The 19,255-nt window shown below is 44.3% G+C and overlaps 1 protein-coding gene across 1 annotated transcript in view; it reads right to left on the bottom strand.

The window, feature by feature from the left end:
* Positions 1-19,255, bottom strand: part of rev3l (REV3 like, DNA directed polymerase zeta catalytic subunit) — a 113,440-nt gene that overhangs the window by 20,889 nt on the left and 73,296 nt on the right. The window contains 12 exon segments of the mRNA XM_028605067.1: positions 106-247; positions 402-520; positions 879-997; positions 2,847-2,964; positions 5,305-5,414; positions 6,129-6,321; positions 7,308-7,433; positions 7,710-7,795; positions 8,267-8,591; positions 8,593-9,139; positions 12,644-16,469; positions 18,469-18,611. Coding sequence (XP_028460868.1) covers positions 106-247; positions 402-520; positions 879-997; positions 2,847-2,964; positions 5,305-5,414; positions 6,129-6,321; positions 7,308-7,433; positions 7,710-7,795; positions 8,267-8,591; positions 8,593-9,139; positions 12,644-16,469; positions 18,469-18,611 — 5,854 coding nt within the window.

Genomic DNA, 19,255 nt, shown 5'->3' with positions numbered 1-19,255 from the left:
GCGTCACCAGGGTAACCATTCATATCCCTCTGATAGCTTTAAGGCTACAAGTGCAGACAACTGTGGGCCAATCAGAGTGTCCCAAATATGTGTACATGTTGGTACCTGTGATCCTCGGGTCAGAACATGAAAGAACTGAATCCCGAACACTCGGGCCAGCTCGCTGGTTCTGCCGATGATGTCATGCTGCTGAAGCAGCTGCATGGTGCCGTGAACACGGCTCACGTAGTGGTCCACCATCTTCCACCTAACACCCACACACAAGTTTCAGTCACTTTTCAGAAGCCAATTGTTTGTTTTCATATATATATATATATATATATATATATATATATATATATATATATATATATATATATAGTGTTCACATTTTTGATGAGGTGTTTGGTATTGGCACACACCTGTAGAGGTGGGTCTTGTGGTCAAACCAGTCGGACAGCGTGCGGGGGCTGTACAGGGGGAAGCGCTGGTGGAGGATATGGAAGGCCACGTTCTCAAAAGTGTAGTTGTTCAGCGCGGCCTGGAGGAAAAAATTAAAACAATATCTTGGATCATTTCCTCAACTCAGTCCGACTCCTTGGTTGATGTTGTCTATCGTTTTCAACGGTTCTCAAGGGCTGAACACACTGAAATATGTGTGTATAATGCAAATATGCATGAAAGTAATGCAAAGATTTGATCCCATAGTTCAGTAAAAGGAAATAAAATACAAATGCCCTCTGCAGCAGAAAACACAGAGAATCCTGCCTGAAAGACTCGAGGAATGAGAGAAAGTAGGTCACAAGCTAACACTCCAAGACTCTCTAAGAGTGTTGATGGCTGACAACAGCGTGTGTGTGTGTTTGTGTGTGTGTGGGGGGTCATGCTGGGACACCTGCCTCAGTCTTCATCACCCTCCACAGGTTGAGGGTGATGCGTCCGATGATGTTGATCTCAGACATGGTGTCGGCGCCGTACTCATCCCTCTCTGCAGCGAAGCGGTTCTCTTTGGAGTCACCTGAGGACACGCACAGAGCCAGACAGACAGCCAATTACAGAGGAGGAGGAGGGGAGCCGCCAGAGGCTCTCCATTCAGCTACTGCACGCACACGCACACGCACACACACACACACACACACACACACGCACGGGCACGCACACACAAATAAGTGATTGCTCAAAAACAAACACTTGCTAGAGAAGAACACAAAAGTGCACTAACACACTTTCAGTCTGACATAATATGAAAATATAATATACGGGGGCGCCCCATGTAGTAAGGCTCAGTCCTTACCGCAGCGGCCCAGGTTCAAGTGGGACCCGTGGCCCTTTGCTGCAGGTCGTCCCCCATCGCTCTACCCAATCCACCGATAATTACTTTTGCAAAATTCTGTACTTGTTTAATATGCAGCTATGAGCTTTAACAAACGCCAGTGTCAATGTATGCATTTGGCCCGATGTGCCACAGCTTCCTTTAAAAAGAGAGGAACTTCACAGCCGACCAGCAGCCGGGGTTTACTGTGTGGGACATGCATTGCATGCATTTTCTCATAGGAAATTATTGTAGTTACCTGATGTGTAGGATTATGCTTAACCTGGAAGCCTCTACTTTGAAATCTGTATTGGACATTCCTTGACCACACGTGAAGTCTAGCAGATATTGTGTGAGACCACATGACTGCTTAGTTTAAATCACTGCCACTTAAAGGGGGAAAGACAAACTTCTGGTTCCAAGTACCCCACAGACCATAAGATCATCTAAAGTTAGAAGAACTACATTTTTTTTTTTTTAACAATGTTTACAGGTGCTTCTTACATTTGTCATCCTTGTTGGAGCTCGATTGATTCTGATGTCAGAACCGAGGTGAGAAAGAGAGCTCTCGACGAGGTGAGGATACACTCTCCAATATTCTTTTACATTTATGTTCACACAAAAAAGTAATCCCCCTATGTTAAAACACAAGGGGATGAGTTTTTGGGGTGCATGTTGCTTCAGGTACTAGAGAGATGAAGCCTAGTTTGAGCAACAGTTTAAAGGCTTCAGGTGGCAACAAAGTTTACAGAGGTTAATATTAGTACATAGCAAGAGACATATTTACACCTCTGGAAAAGCATAACAGCAACAATCTTTGCAAATTACAAGTACAGAGAGAATTATCCTGTTCACTTTACATAGCATCTACCAGGAATGTGCACATATTGGATTGGAAAACGCAGTGCATTGGATAATGATGTGAAGTTGCTTCGTGTTGTGATAAAAGTTCAGCTTTTTTAACGACCACCATGCGTTGTACACAGGTCTGTGTACAACGTCTGTGCTTTTTCAGTGAGCTCAATCTACAACACAGGGTCGCACAATGAAATACAAATTATAGTGCCTGAAAGTACCCCTAAATCACAACAGAATTCACAAGTGAGTTTCTGAACACCATCAATGAGCTGCAACCAAATGTAGAATTTGATGGTGCTGAAATATAATGGTGTAGCTTTAAAAACGGGTAAATAATATGCCGGCAGCGGCAGATGGCGGCCCACCAAGAGCCAGGTTCTGTCCCAGGTTTCTGCCCGTAAAAAGAAAGTTTTTCCTCGCCACTGTCGCACCAAACGCTTGCTCGTGGGAATTTGTTGGGTTTTTGTAAATAATAGTGTGGTCTAGACCTACTCTATCTGTAACGTGTCCTGAGATAACGCCTGTTGTGATTTTACCCTACAAATAAAATTTAATATGGAATTTAATTATTTCTTTTAAGAAAAATTGCCTACCCACACTAATCAATACTTGGACATACAATAGATCACCTTTGAACTCTGATCGATTCCTTACACTTGCACATTGACTACTAGAAGAGCAACCGCCCCAGCTGTACCTGGCACTCGTGACAGCTGCTGACACAGGTCCACTCCGAGCGCTGCAGCCCGCTGGAGGAGGTAGCCCCAGGAACGCATCTGCACCTCATACGCCACCAGGATGTCTGGGTCAAACCTGAGAGAACACACAAACATACAGTTGTTGTTTAGGTTAGTATTTCCCAACTTAAACAATGCTATAAATACTAAGATATATTACTTTCCTTCTTTGCCTCAAGTTATGAGCTTGGGATTTTTTGTTTAAAAATATAAAAAAAGAAAAAAGGAAGGAAATAAAATCAACTCAAAATTCTGCTTCAGAGAGTGAAGCTTTATCCCCAGAACTGCATATTTGCCATTAACAACGCAGTAGTCTGTTGCAACGGAAGTACATTGCCAGGATAAAGTGTGACATCCGGCGTGTGAGGTCAGGCTTTCCCTCTGACCTTCCGCTAGGGTTGCACGATATTGACAATATGTGATATTGCAATATTGATTATGAATATTGCAATATCGATATTAATTTTGATATTTTTAAACATATGTAAAATTACAAAACGCATCAAAATAGATTCATAACAAATAAAACAACTTTTCTTACAACACAAGGTCATATTGGACTGGTAAAACATGAATAAATAGTGTGGCCGGTGAGCTCAGTTGGTAGAGCGGGCGCACATATGCAGAGGTTTATTCCTCGACGCAGAAGGTCCAGGGTTCGAGTCCGACCTGTGACGGCTCTCTCTCTCTCTCTCTCTCTCTCTCTCTCTCTCTCTCTCTCTCTCTCTCTCTCTAAAGGCAGAAATGCCCAACAAAACATGAATAAATAATGAACGACCATGTCTACAGAACAGGACATGTTTTACTGTTGTACAGTATAAAAACAATAAAGAGCATGTCTACAGAACAGGACATATTACAATACAATAAATATAAAAAAAAATATTGCATACTTATCGCGACACTTTCTATACAATATTGCGCAATGTGATATCGCGATAACGTTATTGAGTTGATATATCATGCACCCCTACCTTCTGTTCTCTGTGTGTTGCTGTTCTCAAAATCGCTTCGCCACGGGAAACAACTACAAACTCTGAGCTAGACAGCTACACGCTGTGAATGGCAAGTTTTGAAGAAAATGTGGATTGTGCAATAGGGCAGGCCTGCTTGGTTCTTTCAGCAAATGACTGTAAAGATTTACAAAGAATACGTTTACGGCATTTTCTATCTAACTGGGATGTGCTAGCTTACGGATCACCAGAAACATTCATTGGCAACGATAGATGGAGAGCCATCCTGCAAATGCCAACATTTTAGGAGTGATTGGCGGGAATGGTTAAACCACACACTGCGATACACTGAAATAGCAAATTACGTTTTTATGCATGTATCCCACTAATTTAAATAGCGCCGGGTAGCTCACCTGGTAGAGCGTGCGCCCATACATAGAGATTTATTCCAGGGTTCAAATCCAACCTGCGGCACTTTCCTGCATGTCTTTCCCCCTCTCATATCTGAGCTGTCCAATCAATTAAAGGCAGAAAAGCCCCCCCAAAAAATAGCCCACGTTACTGTATCGTACAGTAATACAGTGAACTTCATTTAATATTGTATGTGGTGTTTTCTTTTGCAGGGTGCAAATGTTCCATCAAAACAAGTTCCTTCTAGAGAATATTCGGCAGTGGCACCATCGCTGTGCCTGGAGCTTAGCGCCACCCAAGACAATCATTTTGAAGCAGGTTTTTTTAATTTATATGTGGAGTAAGGTCTGGCAATGCGAGACTAACTGGGGATTTCCACCGAATGCAGAACGTCTGCGGACCGGCTCCGCTGTGTGTCGGCTCCGTGCTCCGCACTCTGTCAATACCCACCAGGTCCGGATTTGTTGTGTAACGGCTGCGGCCATGACTGACAGCTGAAGTCACGAGGACACACGAGATGTCGCAAATTCAGGTACAACACCAACAACTGTCAGTTTCCATCCAGAGGAGTAGAGGGGAAACGACTGTGTGCTGTGTTTTCAAGGTGTAGTGTAGGGAAATATGATCCGCCGTGAGCACGGTGTGTTTTATTTAGAAAATTAACCGGATGTTTATTTTGTCTCTGTGCTCAACTTCCTGTCCTGCACTATCTGCCGTGTGCTGAATTGCTGCGGAGCTCTCCGGCGTCTGGCAAAAATAGAAGCTCTGCGTATCTGCTCCGGAGAGTTGATGGGACGGAGTGAGTCAGTGGAAATACACACACTGACTTTAATGGAAACCTACTGATTCCGCCGCCGTTCTGGAGCAGATCCGCAGACGTTCCGCAACTAAAGTGGCAGCTACCCATTCAATTATTGTGCTAGAGGGGCAGTGTATAAAGGAGCTGTACCAACAAACATACATACATATACATACATATACATACATACACACACACACACACACACACACACACACACACACACACACACACACACACACACACACACACACACCTCATGATGGCGATCAGCTCCTGAAACAGCACCTTCTCATCAGCGGCGTACGTCACCTGCAGCCCGGAGACGCCCGACCTGACCAGCAGGGGCGCGGCTCCTCTGTGACCTGCTGGGGGCAGATTCATCAGCCTGACTGTACATCGGCACTGATCGAGTGACTATGAACGACCCATGTAAACAATGCTGCGGTTGCTTAGTCTTAGTATCAGTCTTATGCCAGGATCAGACTACACAAATTCAGCCCGATTTGGACCCGACAGACACGTCGCAGACAAACGTTCAAAGTTGTGTCCGATAATGAGGGTCAGGACCGACAAATGTGTGTCTTCACCACTTGTAGTGTGACATGATCAAAGATCAGCAATCTAATGTCTGGAACGCTTCACGACCACGATGCAGACAGTCTAGCATGTCAGAATTGTTTGTCTTTTTTTGCCAAGTGTGACATGTTCTACGACGTGTTCCTTGACATTGACCAATAGGAAGAGAGAGCGCTCTCTGGCGAACATATGTAAACATGGCGAAAAGAAGATTTTCGTGAGTTTTCGAGAGGCTGCTGCTCCACCAAAACGGTCGACCTATGAACTTGCACGTGATCTTCACAACAGCACACGATTATCGGTCTGGGGGCTGGTCGGTGATATACTTGTAGTGTGGCCACTCTTCTGTCTGTCCAAGACACAGCAAGATTTTTTGGCAATATGTCTGTCTAGTATGACATAGTGACTGTCGTCAAAGATAAAAATATTGTGTAGTCTGATCCTGACATAAGTAGAAACATCCTCCTTTTCAGAAGTGCTATATTAAAGTGAGTTTTAACCTGGGTCACAACTTTGATAGTCTTTGTCCACCACGATGGCACCTGTCAGCTGGGTGCTGTCTATGTCTGCCAAGGGAGCATCAGAACTGAGGCAGTAGAATAAGGCACATATGGGGTCAAACTCGGGGTCAGGCTCTAGGTCCCTTCGGGTTCTTGCATGGAGTTCCATGGCCATCAGTGTAAGGTACTGGACCTGAGGGGGAAAAGACCAAAATCAGTGTTGTCAAAAGAAAATTTTTTATCTGAAGCCCCACTGTTTTGTGGGGAATGGTGTTTGTTAAACTAAGAAAAGAACTTCTACAAAACCACAGATGCAGCTGAGCACAACTACAGGTCCTATAGATCAACACAGGACAGTTCAACTTCAATAATTCTAAATATGTCTACATCTTATATGGCTGTGGTTTGCTTCTGATTGCCTGTAACATTTTGGATCTGGTTCCCAGTTGGCAACATATTTGCTTTGAACCTAACAGATCAAACCCTTGTGCTTTCCTTGTTTGTTTGTTTTTAGCAAAGATCCATGTAGAACATTCAGGTAGCAGCCTCCTACATTTTTGGCCAGCACTGCTGTCTTGTTATTGTGCTCTCTACAGGCCCCAATAACCAGACAACTCTACTACCACTCTACCAATAAGTGAACAGACCATCGGAGCAGTGGTTCCCAAACTTGTTCCAACCATGGCACCCCTTTGTAGTGATTTTTTTGTCATGGCATGGGAACCTCAATACCACACTGATTCCCTCATCAGACAATGATGGACATCCATGTCCACAAACAGCAAAAATCTGTGGGGTTTCTTTTAGATTAGATAGACTTGTATTGATCCCAAATTGGGAAATGTTACATACAGTAACTGCATTTAAAAGGTTTTTTTAATTCAGAGTTTTTGATACTACTCATTTCTTATGTATGATGTGTTAGAGGTCATAAACATAGTCAATGTGAACTTTGTTTTATGCGCACAATAATAACATGGGAATGAACAAATCTTGGCTGCCACTAAAAACTGTACGAACCTATTTAGATAAGCTAAAGTCCCAATAAGTCGGCGTGTTCCTTCAAGAGTTCAGATTCAATAAGCACATTTAATTAAACGCTATCTAACTCCAACCTTAAATATTTGACTGATATAACCTTCCAAAAACAAACTCTGAGAAAGGGTTGTGCCAGCTCACCTCATGCAGAGCTTTGGCATCCTGCAGGTTTTGCATGCTGATTTTGAAGCCGTAAGAGTTGGCTATGCTGGGCCCTTCAATCTGAGAGTTCTCTTTCTTTGGCACATTCAAAGCAGCAAACTGGTTCTGTGGAAGACAAAGAGCACATGAGAGACATCTAAATGAACAAGACAACACAGGCACATCAAATGAACAGTAACTCCAATTGAGGCCAAATTCAAACAACTGAAGAGGGACCGACTTAATTCAGGGCAACAAACTGGAGGCATAATATCAGGTACATACGACACTCTCCGTGCACAGCTCGACCCTGGCATTAAAGCTGTTTCCCTAACCAGGGTGGACTGTGGTCTTTGATGTGGTGAGAGGTCTAAAAAAAAAAATCAACACTTGTGGTCTGACCTTCATCTGTGTGGTCAGTAACACTCTTCTCAGTGGGTCCGCTTGGCTTCTCCTTCTCTGCTGGAGTCTCTGAGAAACTGCATCCTCTGCAGCAGGAATAAGAACAAAGATGAGTAACGATGACTCACAAAAAAGTTAGCTATGATGCATTCTAGGGCTGCACAATTAATCGCAATTTTATCGAAATCGCAAGATGGACCAGTGCAATATCCAAATTGCAATATTTCTTAAAGGCAAAACGTGTCAAACCATTCTGAATTATTGTGGTGCTACAGATACGTCCCAGTCAACAAATCATATCCTACAGACTAAAGAAAAAAATATTTTTGATACAGATCCTCGCATAAATCACACTATGAATTATTTAAATTTTAATATTTTTCAATGAAAATGAGAATAATGATCCAAAAATTACAATACCGTTAATCCTATCGGAATCGCAATATCAGTCAAAATAATCGCAGTTAGATATTTTCCTCATTTCGTGCAGCCTTATTACATTCAATTACAGATAACATATACAGATTACAGGCAGAATGGAACGCTTGTTTTCTTACCCCCAGATATGGGCGTGCTGCACACTGGCTCCAGATCTTCCTTGCTTCTCCGCCTCCTCCTTAAAAAGGGGGTGCTGTGAAGGATGAGAGGACTAGTCCTCCCCTCTTCCTTGTTACTGACATTGAGGAGCGAAGGACTAAGATTGTCCCCTAGTCTTTCCGGGGAGTCCGAGTGCCGAAGTGACAGTGGTTCTGGAGAGTTTTGCCTGTTTTCACTGAGCCGATCCGGCCCTAAGGGGCTGGACTGGCAAGACTGCTGCCAGGTAGGCAGCTCTGGGGACTCTGGAGAGGTGGTTTCATCATCATCGTCATGTTTTTTCTCCACCCTCCTGCTCAATATCCACACCGCCTTCATCTGAAACTGGACTCACCTCTGTGGATTTACAATGAGAGCCTGTATTCATCATGGGAGATATGATTAGGGACAGGTTGCATTTCTTTCTCCTCTGGGTCCTCATAGTAGAGAGTCTTTTCGCCAGCTCAACCTTTACTACTGGACAGCTGGAAGCAGCTGGCTGCTCAGTTCTCTGTGGGCTCTCCCTCCTTCTCAGCCCTTTTTGTAAACTCTCGTACTGTTTCCTGGCTTCCAGCCACAGCTGCACACGCTCTCTGCTTGGTGGGTTTTTGCAGGGCAGAAGGATGACCTTCTTGTCACTGGCTGAGGACTGGTGAAGCTCAGCCTGCTCTTTACTTGCGCCTGAGGCCTCAGCTCCCTGGGCTTGGGAAGATGAGGTAATATTGATGGCAGGGTGTGTCATGGCAGAGAAGGCAGTTTTCCAGAAATGCAGGCCCTCCAAAGACAGATCTCCACTGAACTCTGCAAGCTCCTTAGCCAGCCTAGTACGCACCGTTAACTTACGGCCGCCAACCTCCCTAGAAAGGAGACACGGGAAAGGGGTTATTTGACTTATTCACATTTCATTAAAGGAGAATTCCGGTCGATTTCAACCTGTAGCTCTGTTGTTTGTAAATCAGGAGTACTGTCAGTAGCGAGAAAAACGAAAACAAACGGTGCCGCCTACACCGAGTTATCCTCCTGCTAGATTTTGCACCCAACAGTCTTAAACAAGGCTTAAACAGGGCAAGTTTTAAACGTGTTTTTAGCCTCTAAACGTGTTTGAAATGCCATTACTAGTGCTTAGCCATGTGCAGTTATTCCTTACGAGGGAACACAGCGAATTTGACGGCAGTAGATGTGACAGAAAAGCATAAAAGTTGTGTTAATCCTTACCTCTGTTTATGTACTGCTTTCCGGTCAAGTCCTCAACAATCGAGTGCCGATCTCATACAATCCAATAATCCAAAATGTATTTTTTCCACAAAAAAACGATTTGCCGAGGTCCTGTCCATAGTAATGAGCATGTATCAACAGTCTGTAACCTGACACCGCAGTGAAGCGGAGCTGACCTACAGTTCAAGAGTTCAGGAGCTCATTTGCATAGGTAACCTAGCAACGGCGGAGCCTGCCTGTTGGCAGAAGCAGCTGACAGACGGAGCTTGGAGTTAGATCAGGACTAATATGAGAAAATGGTTCGAGTTTGTGCCTTTCCAAAATTACGGCAACCAAATGAAGAGATATTTGAGCTTTCACCGTCTACAACCTCCGCAGCCGGGAGATTTTACCGTTATGGCTGGTTGCACTTCAGCTCCCTTGATAACGTTAGCTACATAAGAGAGATTACCGTGTTTGCAGCGAACATTGACTTCACCGAAAAGAGCGTCAAGTCCCGGTATCTGAAGGAAAATGCCATTCCTAAAGCGAAAAGACCAGCTGCAGACAAATTGGAGGTAACGTCTTTATGATTTATACTTTCCAAGGCTATTGTAATTCTCACTTTTTTTTCTGTGAAGAAATGTTTTACGGTGTTGAATTCTTGAAGAAAAGAAAAAAAAAAACACTAAATGTTGTAACTCCCGTTACGGAGACCCGTGTATGATATTACCGATATGTAATTAGTAATGAGTTATACTACTGCGTTACAGCAAAAATGTATATATTACTGTAATTGCCTTACACCCAACACTGATTATGATAGATTCATCCTCAATGTTACGGTTTTGGCCATTGAGTGACTACAATGCTCTTTCTCCTTCTTACTTATTTAGGGGACACCATCCAGTGACATAGAGACAGAATAGCTGCAGTGCCACAGTCAACTCCCAAGAAGTCGTCAAGCTGGTCATCCAGCCAGTTTCAAAATAGTTATTTCAAGTCCACAGAAGAAAAAAGCCCTTACCCCGTCATGGACTGAGAAGAAGGCGACTTCTTTGTAACATAGCCCCAGTTCCTCTGCTGGATAAGAGTGAACTTGTTGCTCAAGCCAGGTCACATTATAAGAGCATGTTCTAGGCCTAGGAAAAGAGTACTGAACTATTTTTTCTTGGTACACTTCAGACTATGCTGCAGCATGATTATGTATAAAACCACACACTGTACTGTACATACTTTACATTAATTGTGTGTGTGGGGGAGGGGCGAGCTTTTGTTATTTCACTAAAGAAGTGAGGCATTTATTTATAATAAATAATAATACATTTCATTTATAGAGGGCTTTTCATCATACTCAAAGACACTTTACAGTGAAAACCAGCACATATATCACATTAAAAACAGATAAGCAATAAAACCAACACATACAACAAGCATATTTAGAAGCAATTAAAAACAATAAAAACAGTAACTATCAGGTGAGAAATGTAAGATTATTTTATGTGGAAAGCTAATCTGAAGAGGTGTGTTTTGATTAGTGTTTTGAATGTGTATACAACTAAAAACAAATTTACCTAAGCTAGACAGAGTCACGAAAGCCTGTTGTACTCACTCATTAGACAGCTGGCCATCAGATCTGTCCGGTTAGATCATCCTTATAGATCAGATGGGGAAACCTCTGTATGGGCGAAACAATGTCCGTTGACCCGTCCAGACCAGGCTGTATCCTTACAGCACAGGCTTTCTTCCTCGGTGGTCATTGCGATACAGTATCCACACGAGCACCACCATGTACCCGCATCAAGTGCAACCAGCCCTAACGGTAAAATCTCCCGGCTGCGGAGGTTGTAGACGGTGAAAGCTCAAGCTCAAATATCTCTTCATTTGGTTGCCGTAATTTTGGAAAGGCACAAACTCGAACCATTTTCTCATATTAGTCCTGATCTAACTCCAAGCTCCGTCTGTCAGCTGCTTCTGCCAACAGGCAGGCTCCGCCGTTGCTAGGTTACCTATGCAAATAAGCTCCTGAACTCTTGAACTGTAGGTCAGCTCCGCTTCACTGCGGTGTCAGATTACAGACTGTTGATACATGCTCATTACTATGGACAGGACCTCGGCAAATCGTTTTTTTGTGGAAAAAATACATTTTGGATTATTGGATTGTATGAGATCGGCACTCGATTGTTGAGGACTTGACCGGAAAGCAGTACATAAACAGAGGTAAGGATTAACAACTTTTATGCCTTTCTGTCACATCTACTGCCGTCAAATTCGCTGTGTTCCCTCGTAAGGAATAACTGCACATGGCTAAGCACTAGTAATGGCATTTCAAACACGTTTAGAGGCTAAAAACACATTTAAAACTTGCCCTGTTTAAGCCTTGTTTAAGACTGCTGGGTACAAAATCTAGCAGGAGGATAACTCTGTGTAGGCGGCACCGTTTGTTTTCGTTTTTCTCGCTACTGACAGTACTCCTGATTTACAAACAACAGAGCTACGGGTTGAAATCGACTGGAATTCTCCTTTAAGATGTGTGACCAGATATGTACTGAGCAGTACATTTTACAGCTGAAAAATGAACTACGTAAAGGCAACACTGCTTCTAGAACACAAGCATTTCCACACTGCAAAGGTTCCTTGCATTCAGTGTATTATGTGTTTCCTAGAGGTCTAACAAACTGTTGAATGCATGACCTTCCTCATAATACATTTACAAAGCTATTTTTTGGGGCATATTGTGAAAGCTTAATTGTTTACATTCTTGTTTACTAGCTTGCAGTCTTCTCCTTCACTGCTTTTGTTTGCACATGGCTACGTTTCTCTGCGGCACCAACTGCACATGCATGCTTGCAGGTGTGCGTGTGGAGATGTAAGCAAAATGGAAAGCCGCCTGTAAAGACATTGTTCCATAACACTATTAGTGTTCAAAAACTCCACAGGGTTAGGGTTAATTAAGTAACCACTAACTTATGTGCCAAAATATATGCGACGCTAAAATCGACAATGATAATGTAAGCCATGCTGATGTATTGGTCAGGCTCCTTTTCTTACACGGGAGGCTTTTCAGATGCATTTGTACATTTAGTCAACACACAGCTTAGTCATATGCAATATACCTTAAATATAAATATTACTTCAGCTTGTGGCGTTGGTGCAAATAGTCTTACATTGGTTTCCCTGGCACATCAGAGGGGTTGCTGCAGAAGGGCTCCTGGAAGGTGGCCTCTGACATCTCCAAGTGCAGCAGAGTGCTGAGGATCTCCTCCCGGCTTGGAGGAGACATGAGGGGCTTGAGAATGTGGGCTCCGCCTCCCGCTCCCCGCAGCAGCTGGCTTGCCCTCACCTGGGATAGTGAGCTGATGGAGCGCGGAGAGCTACTGGACGATAGTCCATCAATGCCCTCCAGAAGCTCTCCTGTTGGTGAGCCCTCGTGGTCGACGAATGACGCAGAGCTTAAAGGCAAAGGCAGGACAGGATCGAAGACGGAAAAGAGCAGCTCTTTTCTCTCACAGTGAAAGTCTTGAAAGGGGCTCAGTGTATGGGCTTTACCTAAAGAGAAGTCCCATTCTCTGCTTTGGATTTTCTCTGAGTCGAGGAATGCGAGGTGATTTGATTCAGACTCCCCGTTCTTGGGTCTATCAAAGAGGTCAGGGCTGACAGGCCCATCTTTGTGCCAGTCACAGCCTCTTTGAAGCTCCTCCCCAGAATCAAACAGCCTATCACGTTTCTTCTCAAAGCCCAGTGCTGGAGCGGATACAGCTTCCTGGTTGACATCACTCAGGAACTTAACTGGTAAATGTTTATCAGTCAGGACAAACTGACTGCTGCTGTACGGGCTGGAGAACTCCGTCTGATCAATGGCATTTATATCAAAGGCATAGTTGTGTGGGAGCTCTGGTGACAAGCTGTCCTCTATGAAGTTGCAGCTGTCCAGGCCTGGGTCTGACAGAAAGAGGGGGCAATCATCCGCCATGTTGCCCTCCTGCTTCACTGATAGATTTGGCTGGGTGCTGCTTGTCTTGCCTTTCCTGATTCTGGGCTTTTTGTCCTTGGGAGTAGATTTTGGGGCCCTGGGTTTCCGTGGAGCGGTGGAGGGAGCTCTTTTGGGATTAGCTGGCTTAGTTGTGGGATCCAGTAGCACTGTGGCCTGAGCTATGGCAGTGAAGTGGCTGTCTGTGCCGACCACTTGTAGAGGAAGAGCCTGTCCCTGCTGCCTTTTCTGGAGAAGCTGCTTGAGGACAGTCAAGCCAGAGGGGGTCTCATAGAGAGTGGGGAGCTCCCCGTTTTTAGGGCCCGAGTGTGGGAAGGCTGCTACTAATTGGGAGTCTTTACTGTTTTCCAGTAAGGGTCTACCAGCCAAAGGAGGTGGAGGAGCCGTGCACTCCTCTTGTGAAGCCTCAGCCTTTACTACAGTGGTCTGGCAACCTTGTTGCTTCAGCTGAACCGGTGATGAAAAGCTTTGGTTGACCTCCATGATGGATGTCTCACAGTCCTCAACCTTCGGTTGTATAGACTGGTCTGCTGAGTTAGAGGCTAATATTGATGCGGGCTGGGAACTGCCACGGCTGTTGCCATCTGTGCTCACTGGCCGCTGAAATGGAGGGACGTATTGAGAGAAACTCTGGGAAGGGGGTAACTCGTCCTCTGGGAAAAGGAGCTGGGAGGTGTCTTTACTTGAGTCATGGCTTTTGGGTTCCTCAGTCTTCTTTTTGCGAGACTTTCGAGGTCTTGTGGTGGTTGTAGAACTGTTGACGGTGCCTTCAGCTGCATCTTTAGCCTTCTTCCTCTGTATTGGAGCAGCACCACTCCTTTGTCTTAATTTCTCTTTTTTGGGATTCTTGTCGTCCCGAGGCTTAGTAACAGACCTGCCTACTTTCCTTTTAGTGTCTGTGGATTTCTTCGGTTTGGCAGTTTGACACTTCTTTTGTGCTCCTTTGGTTGAAGACACTGCGTGTGGCTTGTGAAAAGCAGAACTAAGACATGGGTCACTGAGTGGGTTTATCATGTGTTCTGAACTCATGCTGTCCATTAGAGGGTCACTTGGTGACCAACAACGAGGGGGTGTTGAGTGTGTGGGGCTTGGGGATCTATCAGAGAGGTAGCCCAACTGTTCCATGACATCAGTATACTCAATGTCATGGTCATCAGTAAGCTCACAGTAACATGGCCGAGGGGGTGGTAAAGAGGGTAGAATTGGGCCTCTCTGGCAGCCTTTAGTCCTTCTGACCCTAACACCCTGCCTTACTTGAGGTTTTGAGGAGTTGCCGACTGTTTTCTTATTTGTGGGGCTGACCTTTGCCTTTCTTTTGGGCTGTTTTTTGACCTTTGGCTCAGTTATGGGGAACTTGGCAGCAGTGGATTCTGGCACCTTGGGCCAGAAATCCTTAAGAGGGGCTAGTTGATTGTACTGCTGTAGCTTGTCTGGTGTCAGCAACACCAACTGCTCCTCTGCATTCACTTTGGACATCTTCACCAGCATGTTTTTCTGTCCTTTGAACCGGTTGATAATTATGTACTTGATGATGATAGGGGGTTCCTTCTTACGACGTTTCTGGTATTTTACTTCCTGCCCACTGGGGACATTGGGGTCCTTCAACCTTTCTTTGACGGAGGCTGGAGTCTTAGAATGAGGGACACCTAAGTATTCTCCATCCTCGCTGTCATAGATCATCTTCCGTTTGGCCCTCAGGGTGTATTTACTACCAGGCAGTGCTGAAGGTTTAGTACAGGTGACTTTAGCTGATAAATCGTGTAATGGGCTTAACCTTTCCTCTGCGGAGTCTTTAGCTCCTTCAGAAAAAATGGCAGCGGAGGTGGCCGGGGGCTCTGAAAGTGGTTCTGTCTGTTCATTTACAGACCTCTCCTCACTTTCTGGCTCCTTCTCTGTGATTGGCTCTCCCTCTTTTATTGGCCCATTTTGAATTGGCTCAGACTCTTTTATTAACTTATCCTCCAAAGCTGGCATCTCTGTGTCTGATGTCACTGGACAAGCAGGTGTGGTTGAGGTGAGGCCGGTGTAAACCTGGCTGTCAGAGGTGGAGCTTTCAACTGTGTTTAATTTGTTTCTCTGCCCTGCCATTCCCAACCTTTTTTTACACACTTTTAGGCTAGATCTACGAGGCTGGGCCTGTTCAAGCTTGCTGCAGGGATCAGCCAGCTTTTTGCTCCCAGCTTTCTTCCTACTCAGACAGTTGGAGAGGATGACACTGGGGAAGAACTTGTAATGCGCTTCCTGCTGGGCCACTATTGTCCTGTCAGTCTTATTTTCCTGATAGTCCTCGTACCTGATTTTGAGTTCACCAACATCTCCCTCCTCACTGTCCTGGCCCATTTCTTCCTGCTGAGGATCAAGAAACTCATTCTCTACCATGGGTGACGGGGCTGAGGAGATGTTCCTCAGGATGGGGCTTTTACAGTCCTTCTGGCTCAGCTCCAGCTCTGTCTTAGCTGTGCAGTTTCTCAGCTCTGAGTAACAGAGAGAGAAGGTCCTGTGATTCTGAAGAATTGACAGACAGTTTGTTTCTACATTCTTTATGCTGCTGTACTTCCCGTTTTTGGTTACCTTTCCGTTACCAAATGGGAAACTTTCTAGGTCTGTCTTATCCAAAGCTATGGAGGTTTTCTGGTCATAGGTGTACATGGGTCGTATGTCTTGTTTGTCTACGCAGATGGGAGACACCTCAGGGTGATTGGGTAACTTGCAGGGGATGGGATGTTTGACTGGCGGGATGTAGGGGATTTCTTTATTAAACTTGAACCCTGTTGAACTGTCCTGGCTGCTTTTTGATTGAAAGTGCATGTCGAGTGGTTTCTCCTTGTCAAGCACATTAACTGGTCTGTGCTCAGGGTGCTTGCACTCAAGAAGGATCTTCGCTGGAGAAGGTGGCTCCAGGTGAACCGTCTCCGCGGAGAAGGGATTTTTTTTCCCGAGCATCTTTTCTGTGACTATGAGAGAAGACTGGGTCCTGGAGCCACTGTCCGTTAAGGATGAATCTATGGATACAACAGAAAAGGCATGTGAAATCTCTAATTTGTAAACAATTACGTATTTCTCTTCAAATCAAGATTAAATGATCTTTTAAAAACTTTAGATTTATTAATAATTAAAGAAAATATTTGAGGTGTCAGTAAGGCTCCTTAGTTTTTGTTTTAAAAGAAAACATTGTAGCAATAAAAGTAGCTCCTCGGACAGAGAATTTAGAGGTGAAAAGGACTCGAAGACTGTAGTTGCAGTCCTAATAACAGTCTGTGATGTGCTCCAGGTAATGTGTTTCAGTGAGTAAGAAATTTGAAAACCATGCTCTACTTTGACAGCGGCCATTCAATAAGGTTGCAGTCAGCTCACTAACAAATCAAACTAATCCATTAACACCGGAGATGAAGGCTTGCACAATTCTATGCTACTTGGACACTGGAAAAATACAGTTTGCAGTGCTGATGACCTCAGCCTCAGCAGTCTGACACAATCAATCATCAAACCAAAGATGCTTTTCAGACAATTCATAAAGTCACAATAATGAATCTCCAACTACAGTGGTTATCATAAGTTTATGATAAAGTTGACTAAAAAGAGAAATAAAATTTTTTTAATTCCAAAGGCCAAAGGAACTGTGTCAGGATGCATAGTATCCTGGATTCATGAAATAACTGGCCTTTAAAAATAAACATCTGCCTGTCTCTATGGGAATTTAACATAGGCGTGTACTTACTTATGCCCCCTGTATTTTAAGGAAGAACATTAATTTATTTACAATACATTATTCATTCACAAAGAAAATTGGTGTCCTTAAAAGGTTGGATTTTTTCTAAATTTTTTTATTAAGGCATTAATATCAATTTCGAAGAGATGATTTTTTTTATTCCTCTTTTTAGTCAACTAGCATGGGATAAGAGCCTTTGTAAATACAGCCCCAGAAAATCTGCTGTAATTAGAAACTGGCTCCAGTGGTACTAATTAGACTGCAGACCATTTCCTCCGTCTGTTCCCAGGTCTGACATTTAAAGCAGAGGATGTTTTATATTCTTGTCCTTTATCTCTCTCATCCTAAGTGTTAGGTGTTAAGGAAGCTTGCACCTCATTGGTTGCTGTTCAAAGACAGCTCTAGTTGTATTAAAAGAACACGCCGACTTATTGGGACTTTGTCTTATTCACCGTATCCCACCGTTAGATAAGTTCATACATACCCTTCTCATCTCCGTGCATGTCCTAACTCTGTCTGACGCCCCCACCGCTAGCCTAGCTTAGCACAGATCCTGGAGGTAACCGGCTCAATCCAGCATAGCTTAGCACAGATCCTGGAGGTAACCGGCTCCATCTAGCCTAGCTTAGCACAGATCCTGGAGGTAACCGGCTCCATATAGCCTAGCTTAGCACAGATCCTGGAGGTAACCGGCTCCATCTAGCCTACTGCTCCCAATAAGTGACAAAATAACGCCAACATTTTCACAGCGTGTACAAATAACAAGGTCACATGAGACACAGCCATCTTCTAACTGTCTACATACTGGGAACTATATTCTCAGAAGGCGAAGCACGGCTACTTCTGCTACTTTTGCGGTGTGATTTGCTCGCAGAACCTGGGAAGCCCCGCGGTGAGGAGCAGAGAGTAACAACGGTTCTTTTCAAGTGTTAAGCTAATCACTCCGCCCAAGGAGCAGTGCTTCGCCTTTCTCAAATATTTTGACCCCGACCCCGCCAAGCTTTGAATATTCGCTGTTGAATATTGAACATAGAAGCTTTGAAGCTTAAAAAAATGGCGTTTGGTACAGCCCTATCAAATACACATCCCCGTGTCTTGCACTGTGTTGAATCCCAGCTCCCACATAATGAAATTAGATCGTACAGCCAAAACCGGGTGTCAACTGAGACCGTTATTGATCGCTGCTGTCAGATGTGTTCTCTGCTATCTTTGCTGTTACATCAGCTGGAGATGTAAGATAAGCGTCAGAGCAAACGGACATTTAAGTGCCGTCTCAGCATGCGATGACTCACCGCTGCTCTCGTCTGCGGCCCCGTCAAGCTGGGGGATGGACAGGTTGGCGAACAGAGAGTTATTCCCGCTCCACTCCATGTCTTCGTCAGAGGACTCCTGCTGCTCGTCACTGGAGCAGTCCTCGGGCTCCTTCACACCCGGCCTGCACACACAGGGATGACGGGAACACGGATTAAACAGCGCACAGGCACCGCTCACCGTGGACAACCTTCATCTGACGGCTGAGCGGCTGCTGGCTCGTGCACGAGCGCACAGTTTGCATTGCTTGGTACTTCCATTACTCTTTCCTAAACTGGGCAGAGACTCAGACTGAGCCCAATGTTAATCACCCCAGTTTATTCACTATAAGAATAAGGGGTGGGGGAAAAAAATAATCGAAAACCGTATGTATCGTGTCTTTTGTAAAATCGATTCTTTTCCCTAGAATGGATAATTTTGAATAATATTTTTTTTTTTTACCAATGATTTGCCTAAATAATTTGTGTTTATAGGATACTGCCATATCAGTTTGACATGCAGGTTTCTGTCTGCAGAAATCTTCAGGTCCATATTTTTCATCTTGCTTTGTGTTAAAGTTGTTGCTGTCAATATTTTCAAAAATATACATTCACTATTAGAAACCAAATCTCTCCAATGTGTAATTACGAGCAGCCAAAATTGGTAGTCAAATGAAAACCTTTCTGATCACAGAATAAGTAAACAGGATTGTAAATGTGACCAGACATTCAATGGCAGCTTTCAGTCTTGACAATCGATTTGATATCCAGCTCTAGTCTCATCTGCACA

Source organism: Perca flavescens, chromosome 18 (assembly GCF_004354835.1).
Source record: "Perca flavescens isolate YP-PL-M2 chromosome 18, PFLA_1.0, whole genome shotgun sequence".
In the NCBI taxonomy this organism is placed as follows: Eukaryota; Metazoa; Chordata; class Actinopteri; order Perciformes; family Percidae; genus Perca; species Perca flavescens.
Note: the sequence above shows the minus strand (reverse complement) of the source record. Positions and strands in the feature narration are given on the sequence as shown.